Source organism: Somniosus microcephalus, chromosome 2 (genome assembly GCF_052327205.1).
Source record: "Somniosus microcephalus isolate GS21.2 chromosome 2, FLI_Smic_1.0, whole genome shotgun sequence".
NCBI classification, from domain to species: Eukaryota; Metazoa; Chordata; class Chondrichthyes; order Squaliformes; family Somniosidae; genus Somniosus; species Somniosus microcephalus.
Window position 1 is genome coordinate 8025370 of NC_140988.1, and position 21199 is coordinate 8046568.

Genomic DNA, 21199 nt, shown 5'->3' on the forward strand with positions numbered 1-21199 from the left:
GCTGTGTAATTTGGCAGGTCCGTTATTTAGCCAACTAACTGCAGTGACTAAACCACTTAGGTAAGACTGATATTAATATAAGTTATGAAAACAGCCCCAAGTCATTATGAAATCATTTCACTTCATATACAAATCTTACATTTTTTCATTCGCAGAGGGTGTTTATATTTACAAGTACTGGCACCTATTTACACTGTAGGGTATCGGTGTTTGTTTAATCTCACATATATGCAATCAGATTTTATGCTATGACATCCACAGTAAAGTTACAATATCTGTATTCACTACTCACATCATTTGATTATCCAGCGTTTCCAGCATTGATCATTACTAACAGGCAGCATTGGGTGTCAACTGCACTACAGAATATCAACACAGAAGAATGCAAAAGGATGCCACAGGTGAACATGAGTTTCAATCCAGTTATTCTTTATATACTTACACAAGCCCAATATGAATGTGTCCTCAGGCCAAAGTCAGTGCAACTATAAATGTGCCTGTGACAGAAGCAGTGGCAATATGATCCCATTTACACTGGTCACTTCACATTCCACTCTCATAGCGACTCAACATGACAAGCAGGTTATAGGACTCAATTAAAAACACATGATATGGGCTTTCTGTCATCTGTATTAATGGTCTCTAAACTGGAGGCCATACCAATGCTACTACTACAACAGACTAAATGCAAGCCTCCAATTCATTTAGTTATAGATAATCATTGTTTTTGTGAAGTGCTACTTTCAATTGTTACTGAACAGAGAATCACAGGATAAATTCCTCAGTCAGTGAGTAGAGGACACTCAGCTAGCTATGCACTTGAATGGTGGAAAGGCTACCTTAATGTGTTAGATGCCAAGGTTTCCTACAAACATGCAAACTTACAAAACTAATGGCAAACTACAGCACTTGTTTGTAAATCACTCCATTTTGTAAAAAAAGCTTTATAAAATCGTGAAGTCAATTAATTCTGAAATGACAATTTTATTGATTAATTGTTTGAAGGGCTGAAAATATACTGTGTGATATGAGTAATAATTGAATTAATATATTTGCATGGAATTTCTCTAGTTTTAACGAAGGTTCATGTTTTTGTTAAAATAGTGAACAGAGGAATTTCATACAAACACATTAAAGTAATCAGTGTCACTTAGCCAGATTTCAAAGCAGAGAATGACTGCAAGTTAAAAAAAAGCTTTTTTTGTTTTTTTTTTTATAAAACAAAAGGATTCTTAGAGTGAAACTTTAGAATTGGAGAAATATGCAGAACTACAGGGCAGGCTGCTAGATGAATGCTACATGTACGGGTAGCTGTAGGAAATGTTGCAGAAATGTACTTTACATGCACATTTTGAGAAAGCAAACACTCCTACAAGCACTTGCAATTAATTTTAAATTCTGTATCTGGGTAGAGAGCTGTGTGTGCGTGTGTGGAGCTCTCTCCTAGCTGCAGTCAGGCAGTGTAAACATGGTGCTGCTGCCTGTGAATTGACACTATAGCTACTGAGTTGAGTTGGGTAACTACAGCATAACTGCAGCCAAGACCCAGCCAGAATGTGGGAGGACAAGTTCAATTACTAAGCCGAGATCTGCAACGGACAGCTCTTTAAAGATGATCCCTACAAAGATCTCAAGTCAGGAACAGAAAAGCAGGAATACTGTAAAATTCTAGGTTACAAGAGACAAAAAAAGTATGCATATTTCTTGAATATTTTGGTTTAATTACTAAAAAAATTATGACATCATCGTGGTGTTAGCCGAGAGGAAGCCTACATATGAAAGGAGCTGAATTAGGTTTTTGAGGATGTTAATGACCATCTTCTGATGTTTAACTCAGTCACTGAATTTCTTAATTTACAATGGGATATTAACAAATTAATAAAAGTATTGCTTTAGATTGTCCTCAAAATATCAAATGGATTTCTCAGGTTAAACCAGTAGAACTTGAATCACTCAAGACATAGGTTTCCAAAGACCTTATCTACAGTAATATAAACCTCTTTCATCTAGCACATCTATTACATTGAGAAGTGTCACTTAGAGGCATCTCAAATGCAATGCTTATGTCACACTATTTGGTTCAAATAAGTTCATAAAAGAACAAATCATAATTTAACAGACAGGGCACTCATCAATGAACAAGTAGCATCCTAAATTTATTAAAAAAGGAAGTCAGCCATTTCTATCTGCTTTTTCCCTGACTTTGATGGCCTAGACTCTAAGAGGCGTAGCTGGAAATCTTCAAGCAATTGCTTAGCTACAAACATTCCTTAGCAACAGCAGTTAGCTTCGATAAACGTTGCATCCTTATTTGCGGCAATAGGACTTTTAGATCCACTAAAAGATCCACTTTTGCTTTGTAAAAGAATCGCAGGGCACTACCATAACTGATGAAATACTGCATTTATCTGTACAGCGCCCATTACAAGAAAACTGCATTCAACCCATGAGACCCATTCATCCGGAGTCCCTGCATGATCATTCTATCCTCTTTTAGGAACATGATGTTCCTCCCTACCTTCTCTGGGGATAAAGTTACACCCTCAATTCCCCTCTACAAATATAAATCCAGCTCTTTTACGGCTGTCAACTGATCCTGAATCAGTCACTTTTGCCCCCAAAGCATCTGTTCCCCGTGTATACTAATCCTGTGAAGAGGGAAAAAGGGTTGTATCTAATCTCTAATCTTGCTTGAGGCTTGTCAATTTTGTACTTCTGTCCTCTAATACTTTGCTTATAATCCAAGTTGAACAGCTGGTGTATTTTAACCTTAACTTTCACGATTTTAAGATCTTTGAAGTGTCACTTCAGTCATCTTTTCTCCAGTGATAAAGGTTTAGTCATTTGAGCCTTTCCACTTAGTCCCACACGGCCTGGAATAATTCTGGTTACTTCTCTGAACTCTTTATGCACCTATATCCTTTTTTGAAGTAAGGTGACCAAAATTGTAAGCCATATTCCAGAAATGGCCTCATCACTAATCTACAAAATGTCACTACAATTTGATCTGACTTGTAAACTACTCCATAATGTATCCCAGCACCGAATCTGCCTTGTGACTACTTCACATTGACCAGATGTACTCGTGGCACTGAATTCGGATTACCTTGAAAGCATTTCCACACGGCAGTTAGAAAAGTGAGCTCTTTCTCCCCAGTCATAACCTGCGCAATTTCACTGTAACCTTCTTCCATTGATAAAATTGACCAGTAAATTTAAGCCAAAAATAATCTATCCTGAAAAGGTTGGATAGTTTTAATATAATTGTAAGGACTTGAGTGCAACTTTACAGGGCCTAATTCCTTTCATTGGGTAGCTAACCCCAAATACAACGCATTAGTTTGTGAACTGAAACCGTTCACAACACACACCTACAATAACTCGAACTAGCAATCCAATCTACAAAATCAGGTTAATCTATCACAGAAAATTTAACACTCACTTAATCAAGGTGTTACTAAAGTTGACCAAAGTGCAGCCAACCTATAAAAATGACTACAGGAAACTTTGTATTATCCGGAGGCTAAATGTTCGGCAAGCTCGAGCCACCGGCAAAGATCAGGAGCCGTTTTGTTAGGTTTTTTTTCTTCGTGACTTTTTTTTTCCCCCAACAGTCAGGCTCTGCAAAGTCTCTGTAGCTTAGCAACAGCTTCAGAGAGACGCTTCCAAGGTACGGGCCGACTGTTTAGAAGCTGTTGCTAAGCAACAGTGTTTGTTGTCAGATACGGAGATGAAAAGCTCCGTATGCTTCAACATTAACGCTGGTGTGTCCGGCAGTTTTGAGGGAACGGCAACAGCTCGGTCCCGTCGGTGCCGGATAGCACAAAGTTTCCTGTACTAACTTCTGATCAACTGACGGGCAAGACTAAACCCTACTAACCCTAGCCGCTGCACTGGTCATATGAAGTCAGAAATAATCTTTTCATCTGGGTTAGAAAGCAGTTGCAAAGGTAAAACAAAAAAATCATAATGCCACATAAATTCACAAGCATCTTTTTTGATTTACTAAAGTACATTGTGATATGCACACACCCGGCAATTCCGGAGGTTATAGTCTATCCAGCCAAAAACGTTAGGAAACGTTTTCCTGCCCTTATTTTGCTCTTTATTCCTTAAGGGTCGGAGGGGTAAAGGCTCATGCACTAAAATGGAACCAAGTATCAGTCACTGAAATTCACAATAAATAAGTAAGGCTGATGAAGAGATGGCATTGAAAAATATTCTTCTGATTATTTTGTAGTCGCTAATTGGAAATCAGCACATGAAACTGTCTTCAAATATAATGCACTGCAATAGTATCACCGACACTGCAAGATGATGAAGCAGATAGAAAAAGAAAGATTAACCGTCTTGACACTGTGCAGAAAACCTCTTGACTGTTCAAAATGGAATAATTTCATGGGCCACTAATTAGATATGGTTTGCAATCCATAAGCGAGAAGTTTTTTTCCCCTCCTCTTTTCCCTCTACGTGATGGGGTTACTTTAAACAAACAAATGCAATTTTTAAAAAAAGTTAAAATTAAATTGGTCTTTCCTTTGAACAATAAGCGCCAACATTGGCGATAAGATATTGTTGTTTATCCAGTCAAGGATCTTATTGTAGTGATAAAAAGCAAGAGATTACAAAAATAAGGTGCAAAAGGTAGGGAAATAGAGGACAAGACAAAACATTCATGTCAAAGATCAATGGTTTTATATGGAATAGTTTTGTGTTTTTAAAAAAAAACGATCAAGTTACACTAACTATTGAATATAAATTATGTTTGCTTTAAGATGTTATGTACATATGCAAACTATAAACATTTTTCTTTTCAGTTTACCATTATCATTGCTATAGTTCAACAGGAAGCCACAAAAGACAGTCAAGAGCTTCTGATTGGCCGCATCAATATTACTGCATAGTGTCTGTAAGTGGTCAACTACTATCTGTGCGCCACCAGATAGCTCAACTGCACTCCTGCCCTCATCTGCAAAACAAAGAATTAAATTAAAAAATCTACAACGTAAATATAAATTCAAACAAGACATTGTGAAAAGAAATTAAATGCTTTAAAAATAAAAAAGCACTATTCATAAAATAATTGTAATAAGTCACATGACCTATAAAACATATTCAAATAGAATAAAATTAATACAATCTTGGCACTAAATGAGTCTTAAAGGAGATATGGAAGCAACAGTCTTCAATAATGATTTTCACTGGGGCTTCAGAGCACTTAAACTAGTTTACTGCTGAACATTTATAGGAATTTTTAAGAGCACATTGGTTATAAAGAGTCAAAATAAATAGCTTGTTAATAGTTTTTACCTCGCCCCATTGTTGCGCACCTGCAAGGTGTTTTGAGAGGGCAAAACATAACAATGCAAGGTCTGTTTAAAGTGAAATGCTGTACTAGCCTACAGCTGCATTACTCAATGGTCCAACTGTCAGAAGACTAAACTTACTACAAATTAAAGTAGCAAAATAGCCCCGAGACTTGAATCTGCATCCTTCAAGGGAATCAAAAGCACTTATGTTAAAGACTATGAATGAATTGCAATCTTTTGACTTGTACAAACAAATTTTCTTTTCTTCAGAAACAGACACTAGAATTAAAATGGACTAGAACATCACTGAAATGAACAAGGCAACAACAAGAACTGCTTGAAAATTTACATGTGAACAAATGCTGGAAAAAACAGAATTAAATACGACTTTACTCTGTCTTAGTTTCGCAAATGCTATTGATAATGCCTAATGTCAACCGCATTGTCAGCTACCCATCACGGCAAACGAAAATCTTAGCAACATCAACAATGCTGCCTCACCCTTTTAGTATAACAGGCAATTTATCTATAACATTTTCAAAATAGGGTTTTCACAGCTCAAACTTTTAGTTTTGTGCTAGAGTGTTCTGTCTAATGGGTATAAGACTGAGTAAATCATTTAAAGAGACATCATTAAGAAGCAATCTGTGTCCATAACTATTCATTTCTAGGATAATCTTTTCTAGCAACTTCTCACAGAAGGAGCTGCTATAGATATCCCTGTTAGGCTGGAAAAGTCCTTAGCAAGGCACTAAACCAGAAATGGTATTCATTGAAAAAAAATTAAAGAAAGGTTCTCTCAAAGGTGTCCTGCATTCAAGTCAAAGTTCCAGGCTGTAAGATTTAATTAGTGTTTCATATATAAAACATTTAGGTCAAAACTTAAAATCACACTAAACTTGAAAGCTATAAGTACACCAAACGTTTGGCTCAAATGAAATTTGCTATGTGTGGTTTAAAGTGTTTTCCATTCTTGATAAAATATACAAAATAGATTTACTCTATCTATATTGTGGTCACTGAACGTGGTAATGGTTTTGTGCACTACATTCCTTGCCATTGAGTACTAATTAAAACTATGTTTTTTTTAAAATAGAGATATATTAGGGAGTACTTTATACACAAAGTATTCTTGCAGCTTCTCTCTTTATATTCTAGACCAAAATAATCCTGTAAACTTTGAAAGAAAGTGAGTCCAGAAAGTACATTCTATTAGTACAGTAATATACAAAAAATTTATAATAAAGCATCAGTCAATTAACTGTGGTCAAAGTAAAAAATAATTCTACCATTGAGTGGCAGTCCTGTACACTTAACATTTCATGACAATTATCCAACTTTCTGGTTAAGAAAATACCTACCTTATAAGGACTTTTTCAGTTTCAAATCAGAGGCATGGAATTACATAGCATTTACAGCACAGAAATAGGCCTTTCGCCCCAACAGAGCTATGCTCCACACGAGCCTCCTCCCACCTTTCATCATCTCACCCTATCAATATATCACACTGTTGGAGAGAGGCCTTGCCTTTAATCAATTCTGCAGGGAAGAATCACATGGGACAATGCTCATGCATTCTTCACTTTTACTTCATACACTGAGATTTCAATTTGTTTTGTCTCACCACCCATTTATGAGATTATGAGCATCTCTTGTCCTAACCTATTTGCAGGGACCAAAGAGAATAGTCAAATATAAGTGCAGAGTTTTGAGCTTGCCTTTTATTTAAAGAATGAACATCATAAAAGGTAGGCAATCTTTCTTTAATTACTAGACTTTCACACATTGCTCAGTACTGACCAAGTAGTGAAATCAGGACAAGGCGGTTGGGGTGGGGTGGGGCGAAAGAGGCCACAGACTCCCATCACCAGGACTGACCTACTAAAACAAGCAGCTGCATTAAATCCAAATTCTAACATTTGGTGAAAGGTGTGCAGATTGGTCCAGGTCACAATTTTGCAGGTACTTTAAACCAAGTTCAATGAAAGATTAGCGGTGGAGGGTGATCTGGTCGAATGCCTCTTTGCCGAGTCCAAAATTCCCTTCCCAGAGATATGACAGAAGTGAAGGAAGTGCTCGAGTTGACATTTACCAATCAGTTTGGAAATTGGTTTCCTTTGGGCTTGTGTCACGACGAGCTGACAAGGCCACTAGATTTTAGTACCATCGGCATAAGTACCCTGCAAATAGCAACAGCATTCCAATTCCGATGGACGTGCTATGGGACAGAATTGAGGTATAATCTCCTGGTGCAAATGAAATTGGGACATAGCCTTTAGTAGGAACTTGAGGTGTGGTCCAAGTACAGTTTGATCAGAATACCAGGCCATTCGGTCCACCTTAATTCATCCATCCAGAATAACCCTGCACTCCCTCCACTGCAGCATCGAATTGTTTCTTAAATTATTCCAGGATTTACACATCCACCATTCTACCTGGAAGTCCATTCCAAGTGAAGAAGCTCTTGATACCAGGCCAAAAATGACCTTTTAGTAGTTTGAACCTATGTCCCCTTATCCTACTCCTGGTGTTTATTTTAATGTAGTATTCCAAATTAACTTTTTTCATGATTTACTGTTTAACATCATCTCTCACAGATGCTCAGAGCCCAGATATTCAGAGTGAAAATAATTGAATTTAGGGAGAACTACATTAGAAATCCCATGAAGGAAACACACATGGCAGAGGATCATGCTTCTAGAACCCTTCAATGAAATCTGAAATCAAAGGATAGTCTCCAAGGGATCCTCAGGGAAGAGCACAAAGACTGCACTAGCCCCTACAGGAACAGCAACATAGTTTGACTTGAGTGCATCAAGTTGTTCACCTCTGACAGAGTACGTTGAGACCAGGTTATCCCAATGCTCAAGTGTCAATAGGCAATCAGCACTACAACCTGATCACAAGTGTAAGCTGTGGCTTCACTGTAGGTAGGGATGTCTCAGGCAGCAATGTTCAGACTCTTGGCCACCACAGAATACACTGAGGTTGTAGAAAGCTCCATGCTCAGATTGGGGATGAGATGCTCTCCCCTTCCTCTTTGGTCAAACTCAAAAACCCAGCTACCTTCGAGAAGTGGGTCGCTCAAACACAACCAGCAAATGCTGCAGTGACTCCAGTTGCAGGGATGAGGCCAGTGATAATCAGGGTAACAAACTGAGGAAGTGATTGCTTAAAACCCTCTAGACATGAGCCTCTGCTACTGAAAAAAACTAGTCTACTCTCAGAGTGCACATTCAGGGCACCTGAACATCCCCAAAGACTCAAAGGAGTAGAAAAAGAACATCCCTGAAGTACTTGGGAGAGTGGAAGAAGAATCTTTTTTGACTTTTTATAGAGGACATACTCTTTCCAGTACTGCTCATCTCTAAAAGGACTCCTAAAGCTCCAGATCCTCACACTGTTGGACCTGTTCCTAGAAAGTTCTCTGAAGGCAATGGACACAGTCCCAAAGGGTCCATGGAGCACCCCAAGGAAATTGTGCTGGCTACCATGACATGCTTTAACAGATATTTGAAAGAGTGATTATGACCATCTGCAACTGCAAAGGCCCAGCTGCACATTGTATGTTGTCTGAAGGCATAAGGCATCCTTCAAAAATTAAGTAAAATGTTGATGAATTTTCAGCCAGAAAATGCAGGTACCAATCGCCTGCAGAGGAAAATAAGCCAATAAAACATGCAAGAAAACATAAGGCTAGAAATGTTTTCCCAAGTTGAAGCAAGACAAACTGAAATCTTGGGGGTTGAAATGTGTAGTGCAGCGCAGGATAGTCTACAACACTGGGACGTTACCCATATTGGCCCAGAAATTCGGGTCGGGGGCTTCCTGCGGGTGCAAGCCCCCGACCTGCACTTACCTTGCGCGCCGGCCATTGAGCTGTGGGCCCCCGTGGAATTCCGATCCGGGGCCTGGTCCAGCTGCCGGCGCGCAGTGCTTGCGCATCCCAGGGCGCAGTTAGTTCGATGCGTCCCCTGGGCCATGGGTAGCCAATCGGAGTAGGGAATGCTCCATTCATAAGTCTGACAGGAAGTGCTGTCAAGACTTATAAATACTACGGCCCCAAAACAACACTAAGGCCTAGAAATTCAGTAGCGCCCCGTTTGGGGCGCCAGCCTCGCCAGGGCGCTAAAAGTAGCGCCCCGGAAGCAGTCGCGGCCGCCCGCCGGAAATTCAGTTTGCGCACCCCAGAGGGAAGCGCGGCGCTACTGGAGGTGCCCCGCATCCCTCTTGGGGCGCTGCAGCTGAATATCGCTGCGGCACGGCGCACTGCGGTACTGCAGGCCTTCCTCCCCTTCTTAAAGGGGAGGGGCCTTGTGCAGCGCGATCGAAGATCGCGAGTGCCGGCAAAACAGCCCGGCACAGAGTAGTGCCGGACTCTTGGAACACAGTCGGCACTCCGCCGGGGGGGGGGGGGGGCGCCTCAGGAGGCCGGGGACGGCAGCGTGGAGTGGTGCTGGCAGGCAGCCAGCAACAAAAATGGCCACCTCGCACCTCTCCTTTAATTAGCGCCTCTACCGCCGCAGGTAGGCCCCCCTGAACCGGTCGCAAATAGCGCCCGGCGTTAAAGCAAGGGGCGCATCTAAATATCACGATCGGGGCGTTAGCGGGGCGCTGCGCACACAGATGACGCCATCGGTAGTGGCGCAGCGCTAACGGCTAGCGCCACCACTAGTGTCCGGCTGAATTTAGCGGGAGGCGTGGCCAGTGGCTTCCGACCCACTTAGCGCCCTCTTAAGGCGCTAACGGGTGGCGCAGCCCACTGAATTTCTAAGCCTAAATCGTCAAATAAATTTTAAAAAACATCACATTTTTTAAATAAACTATAAATTACATGAAATAACTATTTTAAACAATAATTTAAATTTTTGAAAATAATTTTATTTTCTAACTGGGCTAAAAATAAACTTACCTTGCTTTAAAGTATTTAAAAATAATAAACCTGTGGAAAAAAAAATGTTTTAATTTTAATTAATTCACCACTTACCTTGTAAAAAACAGGCCTTACGCCTGCTTTTTACATTTCCAACTTCTGCAGGCTTACCTTCCCGGGAAAACCTGTAAAAAAAAACGAAGTTCGATGCGCACGCGCAGCCTCTCCTGTGCACGCGTTCGACCTCTGAACCCCTGCTTTCAGGTGAACGGAAGTGCCGGTTTCCCGCGCATGCGCAGTGCATGCAGGAAACCGGCACTTCCATTGGGCCTACGGGTGAGTACCCCGTGCGTACTCACCCGCGGAGACCCGAATTTCTGGGCCATTAACTTTCCCTGCAAAACACACAGAGGTGTGGCCTTTCTCCAACAGTGCATGGAGGATGCTAAAAACAAAAAATGTACTCGACTAACAAGCTAGGTAAAATTTGTCATGATCGTTAAAGGATGGATGTAATGGTGCCGGAGGTTGAAGTTTAGACTATGTCTTGTACTTATAAACTGCTACAAGAAATGGTTCTATTCTGTTCCTCTTTGCACCAAGGCATTCTTGACAATTTACCACCTCATTATATTTTAGTCACCTCCCTAGGTTATTCAAATAAGGCATATTTCCCTGACCATCTGTATTTATCAAGCCATTACATATGTAACAGTACTGAATACATTTTTGAGCAAATGGGTGTTAATATCTTCAGAGGTAGTGCATATATCCTAAGCATCCTGCATCTGTGACTGAAAAAGCATTTGATATTTTAACATGAAAACAAGCTGGAAATAACAGGTTAAAACAGAACATTTCACAATTTATCTATAAAACAAATATATTTATCTGCCAAAACAGTACCATTTTGTATGATATTCTAATATTTTTGGGAATTTGCAAGTCTTCATAGGCCTGCATACATAGTGGAATCCTATTACATAGTTTGGATTGGGATAATGAATCATCAATAAATCCCTACATTAACCAAAAACTGGCTATAAACATTCATAACTTTGTAAGAATAAGTCAAGACTGCAAAAAATGATTTACCTCAGAATTATAGACATGTAGACAAAAGGTTAGATGCACTGTCAATTTCACATGAGGTTATGGTCTAATAGACAGACACGGTAGTTTAAGTGCAATTACAGTACTTAGGGACATTTAAACTTTGTATTTTAGCAGCTGTAGCAAAATTCAAAACACTAGGTATGCAAAACTAGGTATGTTGCCAATTCCACGACTGTATTCCTGCCAACATGTTCACAATGCCCTTGATTGTCAGACAGAGTCATTAGTCTGATCAGTTGATTGGTTGTTTGATTCATGTTATATTCAGGAATATTCACCAATCATATCATTTTGCCTATATATCAGCATGTTGTCCTAAACCACTGTCCACCGTAAAGTGTAAGGATAAGGATCACAAAGCTTTGAGGCTAAATACATCATAGCACACTGGGGAAGAGGGAGAGGGGTGGAAGAGAGGCGGGAGGGAAGGTAATCAACACATAAATGAGCGGCACACAGATTATACAAAGGATTAAAATATTTATTTCGCTCAACATCCATTAGTCTGAAAACTGGTGCATCAATAAAACCAACTGTGCTTCTGTACCCAACCCTGCAGATTTCAGTTCTTAATTGTGTTAACCATGATTCAACAGTAGCAACACTGAAAGGAGCTTTTGCATCTTGTATTAGCAATTCAATGCAAGAGCAGACAGGCTACTGAGAAATAAAACTACCACAAGGCTCTGAGAATAACACCCAAGAATATTAATACACCAGTCCTGGAACACATTCAGACTGCTTGTGGTAGGTGTCCTAATTCAAAACAGAATGTCTTCAAAAAATAGTACTGCATGAAGTTATTAAAACTAAATTTTGATCACACCTAAAGCTAATGTGTATATTAATTTTACAAGGACTCAAAACCTCCTGGCACATTTATGCACATGCTGCTAAATATGGTTTGTTTTTAAAATATTGAGGGATAATGACTCGATGATTCATAGGTTATATTTTTGGCAGTAAAGTATTAGTACCATTAGCTGTCTGCTAGTAAAAAGGATTTGTTAAGAGTCCTAAATATGGTCATGAATATTACAATACCATCTTCATTCTGGACTTACGGCTGTCATAGCAAATGTTCCCCAGGGCACGTCCCGTTTGAAGAAGCACTTCTTGATCTCTGTTGTTCAACAGCTGAACCAAAGGTGGAATCAATGCTGTGTCCACACATGGGTTTCGCATGAATTCTGTAAACAGTATGGACATCAAGTCAAGCTATTGCTCAAAACACGCCGATTGCAGTACAGTACTGAGTCCTTAATTGGACATTTGATGATGTGGAATTCACTTCTAGGTTTCAAGGCAATTGCTTATAGTGAAACGTGAGCGCATAATCTTCTAAACCTATCTTTGCCACTTCAAATTAGTTCTGACTTGGACAGAAACGGTAAATCACATTTCAACATTTTCACTGAAAATACTTGCCAAGAAGTTATACTGCCATTTCAAATACAAAAATGAGTACACACGTGGGAGTCTACAACGTTCACTTATGGACAACCCTATATTTATATGGATGGAAGTAATAATGGAAAAACCTGCCTGACCGGCAGCCATTTTGTTTAACAGAAGGAATAGCTGAATGGACAATCCACAGCAAGCTTCTTCTGCATGTGGCTTTGCAAAATGGCTTCATTAAAACTGCAGCTCCAAATAGAATTGATCTCAGGAATGCATCACTAGACATATTGATTTTAATCAACCGAAATGGGCAGTGCACAATCCTGTCGGAGGTGAAATTTAATAAATATTTTCTTTCCCTCTTTTCCCTTTAAGTCCACCTTATGTACTATTTCTTGGCGAAAAGAGCAGGCAATTTGATCCTAATGCAACTCTTAATACAGCTACTGAGTAGTACAAACATGGACAACTTTTCCATGCTTTCCTCTAGGGGCCTCCACAACAACCAACACAACCCTCACCACTACAACTTGCAGTTATATAGCTCTTTTAATATAGTAAACATCCCAAATGTGTTTCCAAGACAGAAACTGATTGTAAACAGCAGAATCAGATGGTGAGCAAAGGCATGATCAAAGAGGTTTTGAGGAAATTGTTGAAGGTGGAAAGAGAGCTAGAAATACACAAGGGTTTTAGAGACAGTGTTAGAGTGTAGAACTCAGCCGGCTCAAGGATCAGTCAGTTATGGTGGCATCGGTAGAGGCCAGGGAAGAGATGCAAATAAGGCCAGATTTGAAAGAGTGGAGAGCACATATTAGCATATATGACTGGATGAGGTGGCACAGTGGAGCGTAGCCATGGAGGGATCTGTAAACTAGGATCAAGATTGGATTTGTTATGTTGGATGGGTGGGGCAACCAATGGAAGTTGGTGACAAGAACAATAGGGAAGCAGGACACAGTGCAGCATAGGACAGGGGCGGTGGAGATTTTCACAAGTTAAGAGTTCGTGCAAGGTGGAGCATGGCAGGCTGATAAGGGAAGTTTAAAAAAAAAATCGTTTATGGGATGTGGGCGTCGCTGGCAAGGCCAGCATTTATAGCCCAGCCCTAATTGCCCTGGAGGTGGTGGTGGCGAGTCGCCTTCTTGAACTGCTGCAGTCCGTGTGGTGAAGGTACTCCCACAGCGCTGTTAGGGAGGGAGTTCCAGGATTTTGACCCAGCGACGATGAAGGATCGGCGATATACCTCTAAGTCAGGATGGTGTGTGACTTGGAGGGGAACTTGGAGGTGGTGGTGTTCCCATGCGCCTGCTGCCCTTGTCCTTCTAGGTGGAAGAGGTCGCGGGTTTGGGAGGTGCTGCCGAAGCAGCCTTGGCGAGTTGCTGCAGTGCATCTTGTAGATGGTACACACTGCAGCCACAGTATGCCGGTGGTGGAGGGAGTGAATGTTTAAGGTGGTGGATGGGGTGCTATCCAGGATAAAGCAGCGTTGAGCTTGGAGGTGACAACGCCTGGATGATAGCATCATTGGCAGTGGAGATGAAGTAAAACGGAATCCAGTTCTGTTGCAGAGCTGGAAATAGACAGTCTTGGTGAAAGTCAGGATATGGCGTTTGAAGCTCAAACAGTGTCAAACAGAAGACCAAAGCTCTGCAATGTTAGCTTTAGCCTAAACAAGCAGCTGGAGAGGGGGAGAGAGTTGGGGGTGGGGCGTGACTAGCGTTTGGAAGTTTTTTGGCAGGAGCTGAACAGCTTGTTGATGTTAAGCTGGTGAAAATTCTGTCTCATTCGCAATGAAGCTAGTGGTAGTTGTGGAGTGGAATGTTGTGGTGGAGAGCTGGATGTTGTCAGCATACATATAGAAGCTGACCCCATGTCTACAGATGAGGTCACAGGAGGAAGGGGAGAGGAGAGAAGAGGAGAGATACAACTTTGGGGCATTCCTGTGGTAGCAGGGGAAGCCTTTGCAGAAGATGAGCTGGCTATGTTGGGACACCAGGTAGAAGTGGAATAGAGCGAGGGCAGCACCAAGGAGGTCCAAACATGGACAAAGGAGCTGAATTCCAGAGGTGAGGCGAGTGTGACTGCCCTTGACATCAAGGCAGCATTTGACCGAGTCTGGCATCAAGGAGCCCTCGTAAAACTGAAGTAAATGGGAATCAGGGGGAAAACGCTCCACTGGCTGGAGTCATACCTAGCACAAAGGAAGATGGTTGTGGTGGTTGAAGGTCAATCATCACAGCCCCAGGACATCGCTGCAGGAGTTCCTCAGGGCAGTGTCCTAGGCCCAACCATCTTCAGCTGCTTCATCAATGGCCTTCCCTCCAACATAAGGTCAGAAATGGGGATGTTCACTGATGACTGCAGTGTTCAGCGCCATTCACAACTCCTCAGATAATGAAGCAGTCCATGCCCGCATGCAACATGACCTGGATGACGTTCAGGCTTGGGCTGATAAGTGGCAGGTAACATTCGCACCACAGAAGTGCCAGGCAATGACTATCTCCAACAAGCGAGAGTCCAACCATCTCCCCTTGACATTCAATGGCATTACCATCGCTGAATCCCCCACTATCAACATCCTGTGGGGTCACCATTAACCAGAAACTTAACTGGACCAGCCACATAAATACCGTGGCAACAAGAGCAGGTCAGAGGCTGGGTATTCTGTGGCGAGTGTCTCAATGCCTGACTCCCCAAAGCCTTTCCACCATCTACAAGGCACAAGTAAGGAGTGTGATGAAATACTCTCCACTTGCCTGGATGAGTGCAGCTCCAACAACACTCAAGAAGCTCGACACCATCCAGGACAAAGCAGCCGACTTGATCGGCACCCCATCCACCACCTTAAACATTCACTCCCTCCGCCACCGGCGCACCGTGGCTGCAGTGTGTACTATCTACAAGATGCACTGCAGCAACTCGCCAAGACTTCTTCGGCAGCACCTCCCAAACCCGCAACCTCTTCTACCTAGAAGGACAAGGGCAGCAGGCGCATGGGAACACCACCACCTCCAAGTTCCCCTCCAAGTCACACACCATCCTGACTTAGAATATATTGCAGATCCTTCACCGTTGCTGGGTCAAAATCCTGGAACTCCCTCCCCAACAGCACTGTGGGAGCACCTTCACCACATGGACTGCAGCGGTTCAAGGCGGCAGCTCACCACCACCTTCTCAAGGGGCAACTAGGGATGGGCAATAAATGCTGGCCTTGCCAGCAATGCCTGGATCCCATAAAAACGAATTAAAAAAAACTGGGGGACGAAAGAGTGGTAAACCATGCTAAACACCACAGAGAGTTTGAAGAGAATAATGAAGGACATGTGTCAACAGATTCAATCAGAAAAGATGTTGTGAGTGACAGTGGCCAAAGCAGTTTCAGTGGTGCAGGTAGGGGAAAATCAGACTTACGGGATTTCAACAGGGAGCATCAGTGAGGGGTGAGCATAAAGCTGGGTACTGATGACAGAGTCTAAAGACATGCGAGAGCAAAGGGAGGTAACTGTGATTAAGAATGCTGGAAAAGTCATATTTAAAAAACTCTGCGCAGCATGTTCATGCATCAACACAGCAGGTATTCGGTCTTCTTTCGATGTGGCTTTTTAGATAAAAGGAAGCACACAATGAGACATCTGGTCCTCGCTTCAGCCAGTATATCCTCCCGCAAACCCAGGTAACAAGTAATGCTAAATGTTGAAATGTGTATTAAGTTTCTCCAGCACAATATTTGTACCATAATTTAGCCCAGGTGTAGTAACATTCTTCCAGTAAATTAGGAAAGGGGATAGAAAGGGGACAAAATGAGTCAGTTTGTAGTACAGGAAACTTTGGTTTATCCGGAGGTTAACTGTCTGGAATGCTCGAGCCACCGGCAAAAATCAGGAGCCGTTTCGTTAGTTTTTTTTTTCTTTTCGTTGCTTTTTTTTCCCCACCAGTCAGGCTCTGCAAGGTCTTGTTGAAGCTGTTGCTAAGCTACAGAGACACTTGCAAGGTACGGCCGACTGTTTAGAAGCTGTTGCTAAGCAACAGGGTTTGTTGCCAGATACGGAGCTCAAAATCTCCATATGTTTCAACATTAGCGCTGGTTTGTCCGGCAGTTTTGATGGGATGGCAACAGCTCGGTCCTGTCGGTGCCGGATAGCACAAAGTTTCCTGTAGTTAGAACACCAACTGGAAGGCCTGCATAATCTCAATATATCTACTGGAACCTTAAAGCGTAATCCTGCGAATTCCAAAGGGTTAATGTGGTTAGGACCCGTTGCTATCCCACTTCTGATGTTTAATACATAAATCAACTCAACTGGGAACCTTGGCACGTACAGCAGCAATGTTTCAGAAGATCACAGTGTCACCCAGGTCTGACAGTGCAAATTGATCGTGTTCCACCCACACTTATTTGGAATGTGCGAGTTTAAAAAAAAAAAAAAAAAAATCTGAATGCTGTGTGAAGGCGCATACGGCATAGATCACAGAGCAGGAAAACAACAAACATAATAAGAGAACTCGAAAGCTATAAAGGAGAGCCAAAATCAGGTCAAACTAGAAGGGAAAAATGTGAAATAAAAAGAGTAAAAACCAATGACCAACAAATTAAATACATTTTACTACGCAACTAACGATGTAGGATTAGAAACAGAATTAAAGAAAAAGTGATACGAACAACGTTTAATGATTTTGAAGGCTACTTTTTTTTTTAAAGCAGCATTGATACAAGCTGAAAATGTACTTACCACCACAACAGCTTTAGCATGATGCTAATCAAACATATGGTTTGACAGCTTGACAAAGCTCTTAAAGATGTACTAAATCCACCCCCACCCCCCCCACAACCAAAAAAGAGATTCTGATCTGTCTTTTCAGACACAAGATCACCGACTGTGGATGGCAAACTAAAATCGCACCGTATAACAACTCCAAGAAAGCTGAAATGCATTAGAAACCAGCTTTAGGCTTTCTTTCACCAGATCAATTTTGCTTAATGTACACAATTAACCCATCAAATAATCACAGATCGCCATGAGTTATCAGTAATACACAACTGGAGGTCAATGTTTTGGGTTCACTCCTTCTCGCAAATGTAAAAAAAAATACAAATGAACTTTAAAAGCAAAGGAAAAAACAATGGCACGTCATGAGCATCTGATAACATAGTACATCTATGTCTAAATGTGACATTTATGAGTTGCCATGGCTTGTACTGTACCGTCAATACAAACGTCAGAAAATAGTCACTGCAGTAACCTTTTACAACCAACTGTAATGAAGAACTGCTTTAAATATGCTTGTGCTTTTCATAAAGATGGACAAGTCACGTCATAATGGTACAATAAATGATATTATAAAATATATATTGAAAATCTTAACTGCACATATTCCCTGTCTGGAAGAACTAACTTTCTGTCACCTTATCCCCATTAAAAATTCCTATTTCCACATTTATATTGCACACTGTGTAACCTCATTACCCTCCCGCCAGTGGTGGCATTTAGCACCTGCGCTTTTCATCTCCTACTTCCGCAGCCTTTACTGCAGAGATAGCCCTATGCTCCAACTAACTGTATTTCCCTGCTTGCCAAATTGCCATAAGTTTTGCTATTTAACTATAAAAAAAAATCCAAGTATTACATAAAACATTGACAAAATGTATGACTTTTAAAATCGGAACTGGATCACATCTGCATACCCTCATCCAATTATCTTCTGCCCTCTAACCCTAATAACTTAACTTGAAGACTACACTTAGACTGGACGCTCCGGGTGTACCGCCCCGCGAGATCGACTGCTACAGCACGTAATTATTCTAATTAATTAAAGACCTTCAAAAAATAAAATGATTTTGTTTCAGTGATAAATTGCAGATTTACTTTGTTGCATGAAATACTGAAGCCAGCCAACAAAACATTCACTGAAATATGAAATCTTACAACTATGAATGGCTGCTGTTCTAAAAAAACAAATAAATAATAAAATAAAATATACTGACAGATGAGGTGCAAAACTGAAGATGTTCCAGCAGAGAAAGTTCTTGTGGAAAACCTCACCATTTTTGGCTATTTCTGCTATGATGTTTGCTACTTTTGCTGCACAGGAACAATGTGGAGACAGCAGACGTGGGAAAACCTGAAGGATTCCACTCTCCTGGACCTTTACGCTGGTTTCTGCATCTGTAACAAACACAGAAATAATAAATTAAAGCAAGTCCAAATCAAAGTCATAGCAAACATGGGTGTTCTTACCCATGGCAAACAACAATCAGTGAACTGGCTGGGTTATGGATTTTGCATGCGTGAAGCTTTTGACCCGTTGGGAAACAAGATTACAAATCATACATCTATACATGGCCGTTTCAGATAATTTCTAAATCAGCTGTGCCTTTTTTAAAAAGAATTATATGCAACCAGTGTACAATATCCATTAGCAGTTATGTCAACAAGTTGAATTCCATGGGTGCCTTTAATGTAGAACAATTTCCCAAGGTGTTTCACAGAGCTGTGAGGAAGACATGGACGCCAAATCAAAAGGAGATATTAGGATGCAAAAGCAAAATACTGCAGATGCTGGAAATCTGAAATATAAAAAAAATTGCTGAAAATACTCAACAGGTCAGGCAGCATCTGTGGAAAGAGAAACAGAGTTAACCTTTCAGGTCGGTGGCCAGTTCGGACGAAAGGGACACCGTAGATTAGTTGGGAGTTTCCAAGGACAGAAAGGTCAAGAGCGGTATTTGAGAGGCGGGGATGATGACTGTGGTTAGAAAGGGAGGGAGCCAGTGCTCGAGGAGAGAAAATCACTGACAATGTCAGCTTGCATTGGCCAGGAAGGGAAGTTGGGTGGTCAGTGGATTGGGATTGAGATTGAGGGAACAAGAGATGTGCTTGGGTGGGCATATGGGAGAGAAACTAGACAGAGGGGGATTCAGCGCTTTGGGGGGGGGGGTTTGGCTTGGTGAGCAAGTAAAAGAGGCAGCTAAAAGGATGGGCTCTATTCTGGTGAAAAACAAATCCATCAGCTCCTTGCACTTGTTACAGGTGAGGGTGGAGTGGGCAGGGGAGAAGCATTTAAAGGAGGCTGCGTGTTGTGGAGAGAAGTCAAGGGTCGATCATTGCTCTCCAGAATGATCCTACATTAGCGGGCAGTTTTGGTAGAGGAGGGGCCTAGTAGGGCTTGATGTGGGTCAGCCAGATTTGGCGATGGACAGCTATGCCTGGTGTGAGCGAGATACACTCATGTTTGTGCCCCTTGGACTTTAGGCTGCAAAGAAACTTGGGAGAAATGACTGGATAGAAGACTGAGGGGGTTTGCTGGTGACAAGGACAAAAGGTAGCGATGAGGAAGTGGTTGAGCAAAATCAACAGCTGTAGAGTTATTCTGGCTAATTAGAGGGCCAAAGGCTAACTACATGCTGGCTTCAGATTGTTGCAACAGTTTTTGTATGGGTTTCTACAGCAAGTTGCCTGGTAAATTGGGTCAGATTTCAAGTGGAACTGTGGTTCTTTCACATCAATACTGGTGCTGGAATAGTATCAAAAAACACATTAAAAAAGTTTGACATATGCTTAGCAGTAGGATCACAATCTTTGTGATTCTACCATCAGCAAAGCTACCCAAGATATATGACTCCTTTCAAACCAAATGATCTTCACAAAACCTGCTTCACTGTAATCTAATTTTCAGATATTACTATTTCTGATTCAAATTCCAACGTAAGAAAAAGCAAATCACAAATCAAGTGGTCATTTGGGATTTATAGATGACTTCAGTAGTAACCCTTTCCTTCCCAGTCTAAATTTAAGAGCTAATGGACAATAGTGATTAAGCGCAGTTAAAAATTCTCAAATTACAGTTCCGTTTTTCTTCACTACATAACTACCATTTCACTGGGATTTAAATTTGATATTGTGAATGAAAAAGCTATGAAAATTCCCACTGAAAATTAACAGCAGACATGAGTCATAACAGCACAGAAGGCCATTCGGCCCATTGAGTCCGTGCCGGCTCTCTGTAGAGCAATCCAGTCAGTCCCATTCCCCCGCTCTATCCCCGAAGTCCTGCAAGTTTATTTCCCTCAAGTGCCGACCCAGTCTCCCCGTGAAAACATTGAGTGTCTCCGCTTCCACCACTTCCGTTGGCAGCAAGTTCCAGGTCCTCACCACTCGCTGCGTAAAAAGGTTTTTCCTCACACCCCCCCGTATCTCTTGCCCAAAACCTTAAATCTGTGTCCCCTAGTCCTTGTACTATCAACTAGTGGGAACAGCCTTTCCCCGTCTAGCCTATCCAAACCCGTCATAATCTTGTACACCTCTATCAAATCACCCCTCAACCTCCTTTGCTCTAATGAAAACAAATCCAGCTTCTCCAACCTGTCCTTGTAGCTTAGATCCCCCATCCCTGGTACCATTCTGGTAAATCTCCTCTGCACCCCCTCAAGGGCCTTCACATCCTTCCTAAAGTGTGGTGACCAGAACTGGACGCAATACTCCAGTTGTGGCCTAAC

The 21199-nt window shown here is 41.5% G+C and overlaps 1 protein-coding gene across 5 annotated transcripts in view; it reads right to left on the bottom strand.

Moving 5' to 3' along the window:
* Nucleotides 1-21199, bottom strand: part of rap1gds1 (RAP1, GTP-GDP dissociation stimulator 1) — a 94448-nt gene that overhangs the window by 46089 nt on the left and 27160 nt on the right. For 2 of the 5 annotated variants that reach the window (XM_086006386.1, XM_086006377.1), the window contains exons 3-5: nt 18747-18869; nt 12363-12488; nt 4823-4969 (exon numbers count right to left, since the gene is read on the bottom strand). In XM_086006386.1, coding sequence (XP_085862512.1) covers nt 4823-4969; nt 12363-12488; nt 18747-18869 — 396 coding nt within the window. Of the gene's footprint in view, nt 1-4822; nt 4970-12362; nt 12489-18688; nt 18870-21199 lie in introns of those variants that run through there. The other 3 variants (XM_086006395.1, XM_086006411.1, XM_086006400.1) reach the window with 2 other exon arrangements.